We start from the raw sequence: 19,722 nt of genomic DNA, 5'->3' as shown, positions 1-19,722 counted from the left end.
AGAATTAAAGAAGATGAGCAGGACTCAAATGGGTGGGAGGAATATATCCAACATTCTTAAGGATATGGTGCACTTTACTAAATATATAGTTAAAACATAACCCATTCATTGACTATGGTAAAACCTTCTAGGTATAGATCTAAGGTAGAAAAGGTGTTCAGTGCAGCTGTCTTTGAATTCTTCCTCTGTCTCCTGCTGTGTTCTTCCAATTATGAGTGAATTTTTGCCTTCATCGTGTTACTGGAGGTCATTACTGTGTCTGTTCTTGCTTCTGTATTAACATAAAATGTTTTATTTGGGGCTGGGTGTGGTGGCTCACGCTTGTAATCCTAGCACTTTGGGAGGCAAAGGAGGGCAGATCACTTGAGGTCAGGAGTTTGAAACCAACCTGGCCAACATGGTGAAACCCAATCTTTACTAAAAATACCAACAAATTAGCTGGGAGTAGTGGCGGGAGCCTGTAATCCCAGCTACTCAGGAGGCTGAGGCAGGAGAATCGCTTGAACCCAGGAGACAGAGGTTACAGTGAGCCGAGATCGCGCCACTGCACTCCAGCCTGGGTAATAGAGTGAGACTCTGTCTCAAAAAACAAACAAATTATTAATGTCTTTCTACTCAAAATGTAGTTGAGACATCTTTGCTGTGTTTTTCTATAATATCTCAAGTTCTTTTGTAGAAGCAACTCTGATATTAAAATGAAAGAGTATAATTTATGGAACATAAAATAGAACTTATAAAATTTTTATTTACTCAAAATTCTGTTTAGTGATGTGATTAATAGTTCAGGTCAAAATCCATTACAATAAAACTAGCACAAAATAATTATCTTCAAGGTAGCACCCAAAATATTACAAACCCAGATAATTTAAGAGAATTGTACATTGTGAAATCCATTTTACTGTATCAGGAACAAGACTCATCCCAGAGTGATGCAAACACTGGAAGAGAGTATACACTGGAATTTAATATAAAGCATCCAAATACTGTGATAAGCTCCAACAAGTAGTGGAGAAGTAACCACCTTTTGAATATAGAGTAGACTTATGGCACTGTTTTGTCTATGAAAGAGATGAGCAGTAGGCTCTAGAAGCATCTGTTTATCCTGCCAATCATCAACATATTGTTGAGAACCTATAATACTCAAAATCTTGTACGAGGTACTACAGATAAAAACAAATAATTGGGAGCTTACAATTTATTGAAAGAGACCCACATGTCAACATATAACTATTAGATATTGTGATACATACAATGATAAAGGTAGGTAAAGTATTACAGGGGACTTTTGGTATAAATATGGCTATATAGACATAGCATTTCCCCATTCTTTTTCTGAAAGTCTTCTAAGAGCAACACAGAAAATGGAAGACAAAAATGCAAACTGAAATTTTAGTCAAAGTAGGAAACTGTCTTAGTCTCTTTTGTGATACTATAACAAAATACCATAGATTGGGTAATTTATAAAGAAAAGAAATTTATTTCTCACAGTTCTGGAGGCTGGGAAGTTCAATATCAAGGTGCCAGCATCTTGTCAGGGCCTTCTTGCTGTGTAATCCCATGGCAGAAAGCAAGAGAGTGAAAGAGGGCAAGAGAGAGAGAGAGAGATTGAATTTGCAGTCTCAAATCCTATAATAATTGGCATTAATCCATTCTTGAGAATGGAATCCTTATAACCTAAACACCTCCCTTTAGGCCCAACCTCCCAACACGGTTGCATTGCAGATTAAGTTTCCAGTACATACTTTTTGGGGGACACATTCAAGCCATAGCATAGATGTATATCAGCATGTTTCTCAGAGCTGCTCAAAACAATCGAGATGATGCAGGAGCTCCACAGGAAGAACGGAAGAGAAATCGAAGGAGGAGCCCAGCGATGGCATATCAAAAGAATCAATACAAATACACTTACTGAAGAAGGATACATCTAGAGATGGAAAAGCTATAGCCGTTATCTGCAATAGCCAGCAGGCAACAGGAACCCTACTAGACCAACTTTGATTCACAGAAGTAGAAAATGTGAAATGCACATGAAAGGACTCAAATAAGGCACAATTTTCAGAAGCGGTATTTTTTGTAGAGATCAGAGGAAAAGAAGCTAGGCTTGTGAAAAATAACTTGCCTAGAAATTTACCCTCCACTTACCCTTTCTATAGAAAGCTCTGGGAAAGAGCTGGTCCTGGAAAATCCAACTTTTAGAATGACATGTTTTAAAAAAGCAACTAGTATAGCATCTAAACAGATACATTAAAAAAAAAAAAAAGATTCCAGTAAAATATCAATAAGAAACCATATAATTATATAACAAATAAAATACTGCAAGAAAAATGTTAAAGAATTCTAGCAAAATATAAATACAAAAAAGAAGCAACTATAGCCATTCCTGATAAAATTTTCAGAAAAACAGGAATAGAAGAAAACTCTCTCAATTGATAACGGGCATTTACAAAACACTTGCAGCTAAAATCTTGCTTATTAGTGAAAGAATCAATGTTCTCCCACTAAGGTCAGGAATGAGGCAAGGGAGTTTCACTCTCACCCTCTAGTTCCACATTGTACAGGAGGTTCTAGATGGTGTGAAAAGAGAGAAAAAGAAAGAAAAGGCACTCAGATTGCAGAAGAAGAGGTAAAAGTTTTTTTTCTTTCAAAATTTGATTGTTTGTATAGAAAACAGATAATATTTATAGAAAATTACTAGAACTACTGAAATGAGCTTGAGCAAGGTTGCAGGATACAAAATCAATATATAAAAATTAATTTTCTATATATTAGCAGCAAACAATTGGAAATTGAAATTGAAAAATACCATTTCCAATAGCATTAAAATATATTAACTGCTTGGAGATAAATTTGGCAAAAGACATGTAAGACCTGTACAGTGGAAGCTATAGAACACTGCTGAAAACATTAAATAAAACACATAAATGGAGAGAGATTCTATGTCACGAGTTTGAAGAGTCAACATTGCTAAGATATCTATTCTCCCCAGTTAGCATCAATTAAAATTCAAGCAAGTGTTTTGATAGAAATTAAAAACTGATTCTAAAATTTATATGGCGTGCAAAGAATTTAGAATAACCTTAAAAAAGAACAAAGTTGGAGGAATCATACTACCTAATTTTAATACTCGTAATAAAACTGTAGTTAAGTCAGTGTGGTATTGGTGTAAAAAGAGACAAATATAGCAATGAAATGGAATAGAGAGTTTAGAAATAGACCCACAAGTATATGGCCAGCTGATTTTCAACTAAGGGACCAAGATATTTTAATGAGAGAATAAGAATCTTTTCAACAAATGGAACCAAAACATTTGGATAGTCATATATCCCCCCAAATAATAAACATTTATTCTTATTTCCTGTTATATACAACATTATTTTGAAATGGATCATGGAGCTAAATGTAAAAGATAACCTTCTAGAAGAAAATATAGGAAGAAATTTTAGTGACCTGGTATTTGGCATATATTTCTAAAATATGACACAAAATGCATGAACTATAAAAAGAATTTTTTTTTAATTGTACTTCATCAAAATTAATGACTTTGGCTCTTCAGAAGACATTGTTGAGAAATTGAAGTCAAGCTACAGACTTGGAGAAAATATTTGCAAAACAATACCTGACAGTGGACTTGTATCTAGAGTATGGAGAGAACTTTTAAAACTCGGCTGGGCTTGGTGGCTCACGCCTGTAATCCTAGCACTTTGGGAGGCCAAGGCGGGTGGACCCCCTGAGGTCTGGAGTTCAAGACCAACCTGACCAACACGGAGAAACCCCATGTCTGCTAAAAATACAAAATTAGCCGGGCGTGGGGGTGCATGCCTGTAATCCCAGCTACTCGGGAGGCTGAGGCAGGAGACTGGCTTGAACCTGGGAGGCAGAGGTTGCAGTGAGCCAAGATTGTGCTGTTGCACTTCAGCCTGGGCAACAAGAGCGAAACTCCGTCTCAAAACAAAAACAAAAACAAAAACAAATAGTGAGAAAACAATGCAGTTAAAAAATAGACACATTTAGGCAGCTACTTAACCAAAGGAGACTTGCAGATAGCCAATAAACACATGAAAAGTCAATTTCATTAATAATTAAGGGAACTGCAAATTAAAACCACAATGAGATAACCACTACACACTCACTACAATGGATAAAGTTAAAATGATTATGCTATGTTGACCTAGGATAGAGAGCAACCATTAAAAATGCAAAATGGTAAAATGACTTAGGAAAACAGTTTGGCAGTGTTTTTTTGTTTTTTGAGATGTGGTCTCACTCTGTTGCCCATGCTGGACTGCACAGTCATAGCTCACAGCAGTCTCAAACTCCTGGCCTCAAGCGATCCTCCTGCCTTGGCCTCCCAAAGGGTTGGGATTATAGGGGTAAGCCTAGTTTGGCAGTTTTTAAAAAGTTAAAGATACGCCTATCATATGACCCAGATATTCCACTCCGAGGTATTAGTCAAAAGAAATGTAAGCATATGTCCACTTCAAAACTTGTGCTTGTGTGCTTATACTAAGCAGCTTTGTTTGTAATTGCCAAAATCTGGAAGCCATCCAGATGACCATCAAAAGGTGAAAGGACAAATTATGGCATGTCCATTCAGTGGAAAATTACTTAGTAACAGGAAGAAATGCACTCTTGATTCACACAGCAATATGGATGAGTTTTTAAATAATTCTTCTGAGTGAAAGAGGTCAAACAAAAAAAAGATTGCATACTGTGTGATTTCACTTAATATAAAACTCCGGAAGATGCAGCTAATTGACAGCAAGAGAAAGCAGATCAGTGGTTGCTTAGGAATGGGACAGGGTTGGAAGAGGTGCTGGGGAGACCAAGAAAGTTTTGGAGATGATCGGTATGTTAATTATCTTGATTATTATACATATATCAAAGGCTTTCAAATTATATATTTGAATTTTGTGCTGTTACTTGTTTGTCAGCTATATGTCACTAAAGCTGTAAATCAGAAAAAAGAAAAATTAAAATGCACATCGGAAGGAAATTAAACATACACATTTATACATACATTTTTTAAAACTCAATGAAAAAAGTCATTTTTATGCAAGAAGATTCTAAAACAGAAATATAAGGATTTGTGAAGAGATGCTGAGACTGTAGGAGACAATGAAATAAAACGTAATTTTCAGAACTTAAAGAAACAGAAGAAATGAAATCATACAATTGGAAAGAACACAAGAAAAATTATCATTTTGGTAAGGACAGTGGGGATATAGAGCAAAGGTCACAAACTATTACCCATAGGCTAAATCCAGTCCACCCTCTGTTCATTTATGGCCCACAAGCTGAAAATGACTTTTACATTTTTAGATGGTAAAGAGAGAAAGAGGGAGAGGAGAGACAGAGAGAACACTGACTTGCAAAACTATTTTCTATCTAACCTTTTACAGAAAAAGTTTGCTGTCCCCTGGTGTAGAGGATAAAAGTAAAAAGCAAATAAAAATAATAGAAATTAGGAAAGAATTGCTTACAATTAATTACACAGAAAATGATAATGATAGAAGTAAGAAGGAGACACAATATTTGCATAATTTGAATACCCAGAGAAAACAGAATAATGAAAGAACACATTTTTAAAGATATAAATCAGGCATGCTTTTCAGGAAAAGGGTGAAACTTGAAGCTACATGTTTGAAATGGTATGCTACACAATAGGGAAAAACTGCCCCGAGAATAGTCAATAGTAAGATGTATATTATAATAAAATTACTCGACTATAAAAAATATAGATTCCTTTGACCAACAGGTATAAACATCAAGTCACCTATAGGGACAAAACAGTTCACTTTGGCTTCAAACTTCGCTAAAAAAAAATCAGCTCCAGGTGATGAAGTAAAAACTGTAAGATCCTCACGGAAAGGAAGTGTGAACCAAGACTTTTATATTCACTAAATTACTCTTCACATAAAAAGCCTACAGGTAAATAGTTTTAAAAATAGGAAAGAACTGGGTATGGTGGCTCACGCCTGTAATCCCAGCACTTCGGGAGGCCGAGGCGGGCGGATCACAAGGTCAAGAGATGGAGACCATCCTGGCCAATATGGTGAAACCCAGTCTCTACTAAAAATACAAAAATTAGCTGGGCATGGTGGTGTGCGCCTGTAGTCTCAGCTACTTGGGAGGCTGAGGCAGGAGAATCGCTCAAACCCGGGAGGTGGAGGTTGCAGTGAGAGGAGATTGTGCCACTGCGCTCCAGCCTGGCGACAGAACAAGACTCCATCTCAAATAAATAAATAAGTAAATAAAATAAAATAAAAATAGGAAAGAACTCAGGAAATATTCTCATGATCTCTTTTTGAGGAAACTACCAGGGATCAAACTTCAACCAGCAAGAGATGTCTGAAAATTCTACAGCAAAGAACTGGATGTGAGCATTGACTGTATTTAATTAAAGCAAAAAGCCTAAAATATATGTGACATTAAATACCAGACTGAGTGTAAATACCCTGGCAATGTAAAAATAATTCGGCTAACAAAAAAGGAAAGGCAAGGGTGATAGAAGGGGAAAAGTAGTTTGATGTTTGCCTCAACTGTAATAGGAGACCAAGAGGTGTCATTTATTTGATTTCAACATACTTCTTAGTACTAAGTTAGACACTGGGAAGGCTCATACTGTTGATAAAAATCAGGGGAACAAAAGAGGGAAGAGAAAATAAATTTTGCCACTGTTCAGAGTAGGAAATACATAGATCCTGTCTAAAGACAGAGAAAACTAAAAATATTATATAAAGTTATCACCATAATGGAGGTCACTAGAAAAAGAGAAAATACTATGTATCATTGAAAACTTAAATTATAAAAGTAAAGGATAAAATAAAATGGTTGAACCAATATCAAACGTGTATATGATGTCAATAAAGCAATAATTACAAGTGATATATGAAAAAAAGAGACAATCATACTAGTAATAGGAAACTTTAACTTACTCTCAGCTCAGGGATACCTAAATAATAATAATAATAGCAATATACATATAATTTTATCTATCTATCTATCTATCTATCTATCTAAACTCTGCACTCTCAAAATAGAGTATGTATTTCTTTTCAAGTACTCTTGGAATAATCACAGGATGACTATATGCTAGGCCACCAAAAAGCCTGGCAGAGACAATTTAGCAGTGTCTATCCAAATTATAAATGCATGTACCTTTTGACCCAGAAAGTTCACTTTTGGAAATTGATTATATGGACATATTAACCCAAATGTGAAATTACCTATTTACTAGGTTGGTCACTGCAAAATTGTTTGTATAGTAAAAGATTAAGGAGATCCAAATGTCAATCAACAGACCTGGTTAAATACATTTTTTTGCAACAATACACTGGAATACAACAATACAGCTGTAAAAGAGAATAAGAAGCTCTTTATGTACTAAAGAGAAAGACCTCTAGGATATATCCTTAAATAAAAAAGCATGATGCAGACCGTGTGTATAATATACTACCATCTTTCCCTGCCACAAAAAGTGGGAAAAATATATATATACACACACACACACATATATATGCTTATATATATGAAATATAAACAGATCTCCAGAAACATTGAACAAGATGGTGGTATCAGTGGTCACATGTTAATGGAATATGAATTAGACAAGTGGAGATTGAAGTAGTAAAGAGGCTTCATTTTAATATACTTCTAAAAATGTGTTGTCACATGTGACTACATTACCTCTATAAACATGTAGAGAGAAACAATGCCATGAGGGCATAGAAGATAAAGCAATTAATTATCCCTTGGGGAATTGGAGGAGACCTTCAGGATAGTTATCTGAACTGAGACCTGAAGGATGAGTGGAATTTGACAAATGGACAAGTTTGGAAAAGTCATTTCAGGCCAAAGTATGGAAACATGAAAATAAGCCTGAGGAATAGTAAATGTGATTGGGCACTGACTGCATTAGGGACATAGGCAGGGCCAGTTTACCCTCAAGAGTCCATTGAAGCTGATGCCCAGAGCTCTGAACTAGACAGTGCTGCTGCCTAAGGTCAGGATTCCTTCCAGACCCGGGACCCTGTAGTTGGGGAACAGAGAGTCTTGAGAGAAAAGAGACAAGGGCTGTGGAGGCTGGACACGAGACTCAGTTCAACAGAGCAATGCCTTGTTCAAAGACGTTTGATCCATAATGCTTCAACAAACCATTGGATTTTCTTGCACTATCTTGTCACTACTAATCAGAACATTACTACAGTATATCTAAACTTAAATGCACTTCTTGAACAATTATTCATGAGGGTTTGCTATCTTGACCTTTCTTTAAGAAATGGAGAATGCTGAATTATTACCCTATGCCAACTGAAGGTTATTTTTACTTACATTTGCCTTAATGGTTTGTTTTCCCATAAAGCCTCAATTTATACCAGTGGACGAAATCACTGTCATTTCCACCTGCCTAACCTCAGCAGATAAGGTGAGTAATTAATGTAGGATTAAGCAATTTATGTCATGTTTTAACCATGTGAAGGATAAGCCTTATCGAGGGCCAACGGTCTTCATGGTTTATGAGGTTCACACAGTGAAGCACTAATAGATTTTAACTGCCATTTTATTATTGTTAGAGTGATACATGTTTATTAGGGATAAGTTAGAAAATAAAACATAAACAAAATTTAAATCACCCATTATCTTCCTTCCTGTGCATAATAACCTTTTAAAATGATGTATTTCTTTCCAGTACTTTCTAGGGATATATACATATATGTTTTTTGTCTACGGATGTGTATTTGCCTAGAAATATGTTGTATATGTAGTTCCTATATCATTTCTTGTGTTTGCTAAATGTCATATTACATTATATTCCTCAAATATCTGTTCTTATGTAGAATTTAAAATTTAGAGAGGAACATTTTTGAGCCTTTAGTTAGAGCTTCTCAGTTATATCAGTCACACACAAAAATATGGAACTCTTTATAATTTTAATTGTTCACATTTCTTAACAGGCAGATGATGAGATTTATAAACTCAGACAACCTTTAAATAAACAGATTTCTGATATACATAATTTATTTTGTATCTTTGGCATTTCTTTACTATTCACTTTAAATATTGGAACAGTTGTTTCTGTCCTGTCTTTTTAGTTTATGTGTGTGTGTTTTTAATTTGCACCTTCTGCTACTATATCAAGGAATCAGAGACCAATGAACCCAGTAATAAGTTGGAGCTGGTATAGTCTTATAATCCAGCTCCCTCCTTTTATAGTAATTTATCTAAGATCACCACATACCTGAATTGCAAAACCAGACTTAGAACCTACCCATTTTATAATAAATTATCACCAGAGTCTGAGAGCAAGATGAAGAAAGGGATTCTTCTGGAGTGGAAAGCAGTAAAAATCACCTGCAAGTAACTTGCCATGGGAAATAGATTGTAACATGTCATTGTAAGTCCTCCGTAATAATAACATTGTCTCATGCCTTGAGATTTGACTTAGCTATGAACAAACTAGTATACTCGACTGTATCGTAACTTTACAAAATGGTAGTGGTTTATGTGAAGGAAAATGGGAGCTAAAGAGTTTCATTGAGCCCTCAGCACTGTTGCGGAGAAGGTTACTTGACTAGTGGACACTAAGGCTATGGAGGATAATGATATGCTTAGAATAACTAGAATGTCACTCGGTGCTCTGCCCTCAACTCCTCTCCTTCTAATAGTTATTTTTGGTTTCTTACAAAAGAGAATAGGCTCTAACAAGCAGGCACGTGTATTCTAGATCTCTTAGCAAATGTATCTTTCATTGACTGCAGTAGCAGCTAGCAAGGGGCAGGAAGCAGGATGTGAATGTGAATAGGGATGAGGACCAGCCTTGTTTGCAGCAGGGAGCCAAAGGCAAGTGAACCTCTATTGGGATGAAGTCAGAATGCACAGTGTGTTCTCAATTGCTGGGCTTTTTTATCCTCAAAATCAGATTTCTTGACCCAGCACAACTTTGCAGCTATTTAGGAATCAAATTCTTAATAAGCCATTGTGGCATTATACATTTGCTAAAGTTGTTTCTAAACTTTTGATTTTTAAACTTTTTATTAGTAATAAGAAATACCTATTATAATGAGGTTATGAAAGAAGTGGTGACTAATTATAAATAAGCTATCTACCAAAAAATAAAAACATGTTCTTTGTTATTTAAGGAAAACACCAAAACCCAGAGAATCAGGCTTTTGGGCGATGACTTGAAGCATGAATCTCTTTCATCCTTTGAGCTTTCAGTGAGCCATAGAGGACAGAAAAGAAACATAGAAGAGACAGACTCTGATGTAGAATATATTTCAGAAACGAAAATTATGAAAAAGTCTATGGAGGAGAAAATGAACTCTCAACAGCAGAGACCTCCAGTAGCTCTGCCAGAAAATGTCAAACTAGCTGAGAGATCCCAGGTATTATCATTGTTTCTTGTTCACAAAACAATTCACTTATTCTGGAAATAGCATTCGGTCAAGGTTTTGCTTCATCTTCACATTTTAAGACACTCTAATTATAAAATATACATTGCAGTGTGTGTTTCCTGGACAAGGTCCCAATTTCTAATTTTTTTTCTGTATTCTCTGTTTTGAAAGAAAAGTCAGATTGCTAATATTACCAGTGTCTGGAGAGCCCAACCAACTGAAGAGGCCCTGAAGGATGCCCAGGTGGGAAAAGGCTTTTAAATTTGGATTTAAGGGAGAAATATTCATATAGGATAAACCTTTAATCTTTAAGTTTTGCATTCAATGCTTTATAGGAAAATGCTTAGCTAAATCATACATATTGTTACCCTGTAATCAAGGTTCTGAAAAAACTGGGATATAATGTGTTACTAAGTGTTAAGAGTCATGTTAACAAATGCACCACTCTAAAATTTTCATGTGTACAGATGAGTTTATTTCTTTGAAAAGAATCACAACACATTTATTCTTACAGAGTTGCCATTATTTAATTCTTTTTTTTGAGGATTTGCCCTCAGGTTCAGTTTATAACAATATGAATGCCTACAATTGAATGGGCATTTACCCTGTGCTAGGTTCAGTGCTGAATGATTATAGACATCATCTCAATAACTTTCATTTTATATCTTTTTAAGCCAAAATTTACTGCCTAGTTTATCTACCTTGTCCATCACATTTGACTTCTAATGCCCTTTTACTATTTCCACAAATTAAATTCAACCTTAAAGAGTAGATATTGTTCACCATAGGAAATATTCAAATGAACTGCTATAGGCTCTGAAAGCCATAAACTTACTTAATTAGCAAATATCTGCTGAGTTCTACCCAGTGTAAGACATTGGATTAGTCGTGGTGGGAGGCAAGATATTTTATGCATGATCCTTTCCAAAGGAATTATTTTGAATAGTAGTTACATTATAGAAATCTCTCACACATTCCTTATAATATCTTTGGCAAATGATATACAGACTCTCTGAAAATCTTTAGTAAAAATTCTTACTTCCTAAGGCAGCCTTTCCTTAATACCATTTTTTGGGTAGCTCATCCTCTTAAAGTATTTCAAGTCCATTTTCCTATAATTTTGAAATTTTGGCCCAAATCTTTTCTTGAGACTATATGAGCCAAGCTGAATCTGTTTACAACCTACAGAATTTCAAGTTTTTTGTTGATTTGAATTATGTATTGTACTTGAATGTAACATTTTATATATTCAGCAGATATTCAACCCTTGCTGTGTTCGAACTCCTGCATGTTATCACTTTATAATCATACCTCTTTTAACTCAGAATTCCAGAAAGACTCATTAGCTGTGCAATTTCAAGATTTAGGGTTTGTCAGTTTATTGTATAGATATGTTACATGCTCTAAAAACATACAGTCCATTGAGAAGTTGAGAGTGTGTCCAAGTGTTAGAACAAAACATTTTACACATTAAATACAGGGACTCAGTATGCACGTGCATGTGTGTGTGCATAAACATATAATATGTAAAGCTATATGAAGCAATATACACACACTTCATGTAGATATATATACTTATACCAGTATATACATAGATGTGTCTGTATATGTATAATTTTACTATGTGCTATTCAGTATGCCAGTCACAGGAGATTTAGGAATAAAACCACATATGGTTTCTGCCACCATCAAACTTACAGTCTAGTGATAGAGACAGACACCCAATAATTACAGAGACAAACGTCAACTGCTACTATGGCAGTTTTTATGACACAGTAGCATGAGTGTTTATAATAAGGGTTTTTGATTCTGGTAGGACAGGAACATCTTCCCAGAAAATATGGTAACTAGCCTTTTAGGATTGAAATGTAATTACATTGGTAAAAGGGAAGGAAAAGCACTTCTAAGCAATGGAAAAAGAGGAAACATGGTGAATATGAAGAACTTTAAAAAGACAAGTAATCTATGGCAGGGAAAAGAGATGGAAAGGGACTGTGGTGTGAAGGAGTAGGGCAGGTCCTATAGGCTACCCATAAGGGGTTTTGCATTTATCCTGTAAGTAATGGGAAACCATTGAAGAGTTTCAAGCAGGGAAGTGACATGACCAGAGTTTTCTTTAGTGAAGATTGCGTTGGCTGAGTATAGAAGAAAGGTTAGTAGAGAGCAGAGTTGTTGGGAAAGACAGTCTCAGGGGTACAGCATTTTGGCCTCCACCTTGCTGCATAAGAATGGACCTTGAGCCATTCTCTTACCAAGAGATGAAGACCACACATGGCCTATGCTGGGTTTATTGCCTCGTATGGAAATATTTTCTCTGTTGCAAGTCCAGTGTATGCTCTTTTGTTCTACTTAAATGTGTGTGTCACATGAAACCTTGGTCAACCCCACTGCTATATCTGTCTTCCTTAGGGAGGGAACACAGCATCTTTCTCCTGTAGTATGAGAAGGGTGCATGTAGCCAATTGCCTAGCATTAGCTGATGGGGGAGCCTGCTGGGCATGGGGGACTGATACATACTTCTGAGGCTGATCTTGCTCTTCTCTATGTGAGTAAAGTATTGTTCCATCTAGTGCCTGACTGCATTGTGTTTTCTTTGGCAACTCCAATAAGCAAGATACTATAGGCAGAAGTTTTGAGACTCCTCCTCTGGAACTGATAACCAGTACATGGTGTTTCTGTTTCACAGATAATGCTTAACAAAAGTGAATGTGGGCAGAGCAGTTAGGAGACTTGACTGTGCTCTGTTGGAGAGATCACAGTGGTGTAGGCTAGGATGATGGTGATGGAGGAGGTAACACTGCCCTTTCCTGGGGGCTGCCTTTATTGGATATAGAGGATCATGTAGAGGAAAACGGCAGAATGACTACAGAATTTTGAGCTCTTTCACCAGGTTGAATGGTGATTCCATTAATTGAAATTGGTCATTGTAGAAGGTGACTGGGCTTCTGGAGAACAGCATGAGTTCAGCTTACATAGTTTGAGACTTCCAAGAGGATGTGCCAAGTGAAAAGTCATAAACATAAGTCTGGATTTCAGAGGTGAAGTTTAAATAGGAGACAGTCTTGTGAGGTATTTACATGCCTAAGGATGAATGAGGTTGAATGGGTAAGAAGAAAAGAAGGACTAGACAGAAACTTGCAGAATTTTAGCATTTTGTGGCTAGCTACGAGAGTACAGCTGTGCACAGATGATTGTGAAGGAATTGCCAGAGCAGTAAGAGAAGAAACCAGGAATTTACTGTTTCATTAAAACCAAAATGGAGGAAAAGGGTGATTTGAAGAGAGACTGTCACGGAGGCTGAATTCTGTTGAGAAACCATCTCAACTGGCCAAAGACCTAAAAATTGTCTGTTGACTTAATGATTTAGAGGTAAGAGGGATGATCTCAGGAATATTTTTGTTGTTGGAGTAGAAAGGGTAGAAACCAGATTATAGATTCATGCAAAAGTAATTGCTGTTTTTGCCATTAAAAGTAATGAATTTACCGCTAAGTGGAAGATGAAGAAATGGAGACAGATTGCATATCAGCTCTTAGAAAAATAAGCTAATTTCCCAGGCATGGTGGTGGGCACCTGTAATCTCAGCTGCTCGGGAGACTGAGGTAGGATAATCGCTTGAAACTGGAAGGCGGAGGTTGCTGTGAGCCAAGTTCGCACTACTGCACTCCAGCCTGGGTGACAGAGCGAGACTCCGTCTCAAAACAAACAAACAAACAAACAAACAAACAAAAATAGAAAGATAAGCTAATTTCATTCCAGAAGATATTATATATTTAAGAAAATCTAGAAATCCCCATTTTCTCCTGGATAAATCAGGAGATTGTGAAATTCTTTATAAGCACTTGAAAAATTAATTTAATCAGGTTTTAAACTGTAATTGAAACAACGTTTGATTACTCGAGGATTATTTGTAGTAAATTTCTAATATCCTGTCCAATAAACACACTAGGCATTACCACCAACAGAGAAGGTTCAGGAAATATAATTAATTTTAATATTAACCTAAGCATCAATTAAGAAGGCAGATATGCTCTGAGTAAATCTTACCACATGCTTATCATATGCAAAGATCAGAAATTGAATTTTCGCTATATATCCTACAAAAGTCTACAGTATGTAGAGGCAGAATGAAGAGTGAAGGTAGCTTAATGGTACCATTGATTGCAACTAATCCTTGTATTTTTTTTTTTTTTTGTTAATTCCTTGGTATAGGCCGCTTTTTGGGAAATGAAAAAGAAGCAGAGTCTGAACTTTGTAGAGGAATGTAAGGTGTTGATTGAAGATGACAACAGCAAGAGTGATTCAGATATTATCCTGGTGAGATAAACTACACACTAAATGACACCTTGACATTTTCATATTCACAAAGGTTAGAGGGATCTGTTAGTGCCTCAAAGTAATGGAAACATTTAGTTGGATAACCTAGTTTTTAGATGAAGAAATAAGACTCAGAAAAGTTTAAGTTACTTGCTCAAGGCTACATAAACTAGTAGAGATACATCTGGAACTTACGCATCTCCACCCCTAATCCACGGCCCCTTTCTGTTTTAGTTATCAGGCTAAGAAAGCCTTAATATATATGTAAATATACAAAAATTTACAAAAGTTATATATATAACTTGAAGGTCATTGTGAAAACTCATTCCCAAATCTGAAGAATATGATCCTTTCTATAATTTGTAATTTGGACTCTCACCAGAAGGTTTACTTCTGAATTGACTTAAATTAGGCAGAGAAAAGTCTGTTCAAGGATTATGGGCATGCTCCCCATTTTCTCCTTATAGGAAAATAATGTGTTCCTATTTCTAACTTGATAGTTGATATCAAGGAGGACCTGTCTGGGCTCCTGTAGAATCGAGTTGCTTTGCCTTCACTAAAGCAAACGTAAAAAGCCCTTGGTGTTTAGGAAGAAATGATTCAAGGACTTACTATATGAGAAATGTTTCATCTGTGAAGCCATGGTGTTCATTATGTTATATAGTGTCCTTTCTGTTAAAAAAATCACTAAAAGTAATTGACACATGAGAATTTAATGTCAGGGAAAAAATCTGATGTTTTCTTTTATCTGAATATAAATTTTATTACTCATTATAGTTTCCTTTTTACCTTGATTGCCAAGAAGCTTATAGCTAAACTTGAACCTGCGTAAGAGCAACTACAGTAGCCTGGATGGTTCTATTTTTGACATGATAAGTGAGAGTATTTAGAAAAGGACATGGCCTCTTTGGACATGTCTTTAGGGTAAGGTCCCTCAAAATGCTATGTAGAATTGTGGATTAGGTTTAAATTGCACTTGTGCCAATGAGAGACATATCACTTCTTCTGACTTTAGCTTAATTTATGATAATGTCCTTCACCAGAAAATTATTGTCACAAGGTACATGACATAACTATAATGAAGGTTTTATTTAAAAGTTGTTTCATTTTGGAAAATTTTAAACATAGTGCAACCATGGGAAATGTGCCCATTTCCCGGCTCCAGTGGTTAGCAACTCATGGCCATTGTTGTTTCATCCATATCCCCTCCCTGCCCCCATTACTCCCAGACATCATATCATTTCATCCATAAATTGTAATCATTTGAAGAAGCCATTTAAAGGGATGTTAAAAAGGTATAGACATGATTTGTGAATGGGAACAGAAATAGCCTCACTATTAACAGTGAAGAACAACTAAATGAAAAAAGTAAACACCGAAGTATTTTCAAAAGGAAAAGGGTCAAAATTTAATCAGAGGCTAGAAAGAAAGACAAAACTGCAACTGATGTTGTAAATAATGCCACCTTTCTTGACCTCTTCAAAGCAAAATGTAATATAGTTGTACCTGTGAATATTACTATTCACCACTTGCTTTTCAGAAGTTTCAAAGTCTGTGTGAGTTTTCATGTAGCCTTTACTTTGTCACCTCTCTCAGCTCTGCACAGAGCTTTTGGCAAGTGCCTTTTCATGAATTAGAGATGGCATTTATATTTAAAATATTGACTTTTTAGGTAGTAGTTCTCAAGTTCTTATATTACTGTGTGTAGCTATGTGGTATGATTTGTGTCTCTGTGATCCTAGCAAGATGTCTGTTTTCATACTCATGGTGTCTAATTAACTTGGATAAACACATATTATCCAGAGATGCACATTAATTTCTGTTTGGCTGGAGTTGCAATAATGCAAGTAGGAAATAATTGCTCCTCAATGTTGTCTGTCTGTACTTTCTTAAACCTAGAAATTAAAAAAAGATCATCCCATCCCCCGTGCTCCTTCCTAGTTATCTTCTAATTATAGCGTGTATCTGTGTGCATGTGTGAGTGTGTGTGTGCCCCTGTGTCTATTAAATTTCAAGAAGGAAGGCACTCAGTGCTAATGGTGGTGCAGGAAGTTGTCACTTAAGAAAGAATAATTAGCTACCACAAAAGACTCCCTCCCCTGACCCCTAAATGTGGCATTTATTATTTTGGCAAATTTACTAGATGTGGGACCCAGGGTCTTATTTTAGGTATAAGAAACTAAGAAAACTAAGAAATATAGTATATTCAGCACACCAAAGAAACTTCATCTCACAGGGATGACTTCACATTATCCAAATTCATAAAACTGTTGTATTATAGCATAATATCAGTTTAGTTATTTAAAAGATAAATACAGCCTCAGTTCAATCGGAAGGCACATATTGACTTAAGCTATGCATTCTGTCCCATTATGCCCATCTGCATGGACTGGCCAATTATAATCTGACAGTTGCTGGTGAGCTGGGTGCCTGAATATTTAAAAGGCGTCCAGCTAAGACAGCCTGCTGTGTCCACCTCCCCAACAGACACGACGCAGATGATGTTACCAATGCAACTATAATACTAAAAGAGCACTGACTCTGGGAACCTTTGCCTTATTCCTGCCTGTGCTCCTATAACTGTTTTTTTCATGCTTTCAGGAAAATAACTCCATTCTGACTGGCAGATTTGTTTTTGCTATGTTAATAAAATTAATAAATGTCTATCAGTCTGCCTTTTGAAATGGTTTTTTTTTTTCATATTAAGGCACTTTATTTTTCTTTGTTCCATGTTTCAGGCAACATCTCACTCTGGTTCTTGTACTTATAGTTATGCAATTTCAAGTGAAATGACAAAAGTATTTGTTACTTTCCAGATTCATATTTAACCCTACTGTTGCTGATTATTTCAGCCATCTGATCGTTCATTCTCCAAAATTACCTCACTGCTGTGGCTTACTGTTATGTTTTATTTGTTTTCCTAACTTCTTCTCTCCCTACCACCACTGAGCCCCTCAATTCTTGATTGAATGTTCTTCTTATTACTTTTATTCTAAGGCCTGTGGCCTATTGAAGCAATTTTTTATTTTTTTATTTTACCTTTAAAATTTTTTTGAGACAGAGTCTCCCTGTGTCGCCCAGGCTGGAGTGCAGTGGCACAATCTCCACTCACTGCAGGTGGTTCTGTTGCCTCATCCTCCCGAGTAGCTGGAATTACGTGTGCCACCACATCCAGCTAATTTTTGTATTTTTGATAGAGATGGGGTTTTGCCGTCTTGGCCAGGCTGGCCCGAACTGCTGGCCTTAAGTAATCCACCCACCTTGGCCTCCCAAAGTGGTGGGATTACAGGCATGATCCCCATGCCCAGCCTTATTGAAGTAATTTTTAAAAACCACATTCTTCTTGTTTCCTCTTTTCCCAGTGGGGACAATCCTTATTTTCTGATCATTTCTAATGTCTGGCACTTGGTTCTGCACCATGCCTCCCATTTAACATGCTCCAAATCATTCCTGTGGTATGAAGCTTCATTTGTCACATCTCTAGTTACTTCTGCTCATATTCTTTGTTGGTATTGCTTCCACAGCATTTTTTCTTTTTCTTTTCTTTTTTTTTTTTTTTTTTGAGACAGAGTCTCACCCTGTCGCCCAGGCTGGAGTGCAGTGGCGCAATCTCAGCTCACTGCAAGCTCCGCCTCCCAGGTTCACACCATTCTCCTGCCTTGGCCTCCCAAGTAACTGGGACTAAAGGCACCCACAACCACGCCCAGCTAATTTTTGTATTTTTAGTCGAGGTGGGGTTTCACTGTGTTACCCAGGATGGTCTCGATCTCCTGACATCAAGATCCGCCCGCCTTGGCCTCCCAGAGTGCTGGGATTACATGTGCCAGCCACCACGTCTGACCACATTTTTTCTTTCTGATATTTATGCTTGGCCTTTTAGCCAGTGTGGGCCATTCATTTCAAAGTCCATGCAATGAGCGTGTTCTTGGCAAGACCTTGCACATCATTTGGAGCTGTAGAAGTTTCCAACTGGGATTTGGTTAAAGCTCCAGGCATTTTCTGGAGATTAAAAAAACTGCCAGGAAAATAATGAGGAGTTTTTCTTTAAAAAATCTTAATCCTCTTCCAAATGCTCTAGATAGCCTCTCCTTCGGAGATATTTGGTATGGGACTCTGCGTTTCAGCAAACTTCTTATTTTTCATAATCTTGTTAGCACAGCTACAGCCCTCTCCACCATTTTAGGGTAGCTGGGGTGGTCCATATTTGTTATCTCTGACCCTGTAAAGCTGAATTGTCCAGAAATTCATGTGTGTGTGTGCACGCACAGGCATGTGTATTCTAGTAGAGTCGGTCTTTTCTCTTTCTGTGTGGCCATGATGAAATTCAGGTACTGTTCTTCCATCATCTCATGTCACCTCTTCATAGCCTGAGAGGCAAGTATTCTTTTCACCCCTATTTCACAGATGGGGAAAATTAAACTCACTAAAGGTCACACTGCCAGGAGGTGGGCACCTTGAGCCCCAGCTTTTAGACTTTGCTCCTCCTTGTGTAATCACTCTTCATGTGACATCTCCCTTTACCTCCCACCTTCATAACTGTCCCCTACATCCATTCAATCAGCCCATTCCACTTGGGTCAGTTGAAGTACATAAATATACTTTACTCAGTCATGAGAGTTTCAAGGTCTACCTATATATTGCACTGGCTAACATTCAGCATTTTGGCTTGTGTTTCCAAAGTTTTTTAGATGGGCCTCTCCAGCCAAGTATCTTGAATCAATTTTAAAAGACCAATCCATCATCCATGCCTTGCCCAGATTAAGCTCTCTTAAGCCCATTTCTCTCTGTATTCACCCTAAATCTGACCTAAACAATGTGTTAATAGTTCTTTTCTTCTAAGACCCAGCTTTTGTCCTTCTAGTCAAGCTAGAGTCCAGTCATAGTCATGAGGCTCATCTTCTTGGGGTCTCCACTAGTTCCTAGCTTCTAAAAAAGAAAGTATTTTTCTTGTCCAAGATTATTACTCTAGCAATATGGTTGTGGTCATAACTTTACCACCAACCCCTTCCATGA

The 19,722-nt window shown here is 36.7% G+C and overlaps 1 protein-coding gene across 1 annotated transcript in view; it reads left to right on the top strand.

Moving 5' to 3' along the window:
- MORC1 (MORC family CW-type zinc finger 1) overlaps positions 1–19,722 on the top strand; it is a 166,717-nt gene that overhangs the window by 109,362 nt on the left and 37,633 nt on the right. Inside the window, exons 18-21 of the mRNA XM_038002617.2 lie at positions 8,363–8,425; positions 10,140–10,385; positions 10,566–10,637; positions 14,605–14,709. Coding sequence (XP_037858545.2) covers positions 8,363–8,425; positions 10,140–10,385; positions 10,566–10,637; positions 14,605–14,709 — 486 coding nt within the window. The remainder of the gene's footprint in view (positions 1–8,362; positions 8,426–10,139; positions 10,386–10,565; positions 10,638–14,604; positions 14,710–19,722) is intronic.

The sequence above is a fragment of the Chlorocebus sabaeus genome, chromosome 22, assembly GCF_047675955.1.
Source record: "Chlorocebus sabaeus isolate Y175 chromosome 22, mChlSab1.0.hap1, whole genome shotgun sequence".
In the NCBI taxonomy this organism is placed as follows: domain Eukaryota; kingdom Metazoa; phylum Chordata; class Mammalia; order Primates; family Cercopithecidae; genus Chlorocebus; species Chlorocebus sabaeus.
This window is presented reverse-complemented; position numbering and strand designations above follow the sequence as displayed.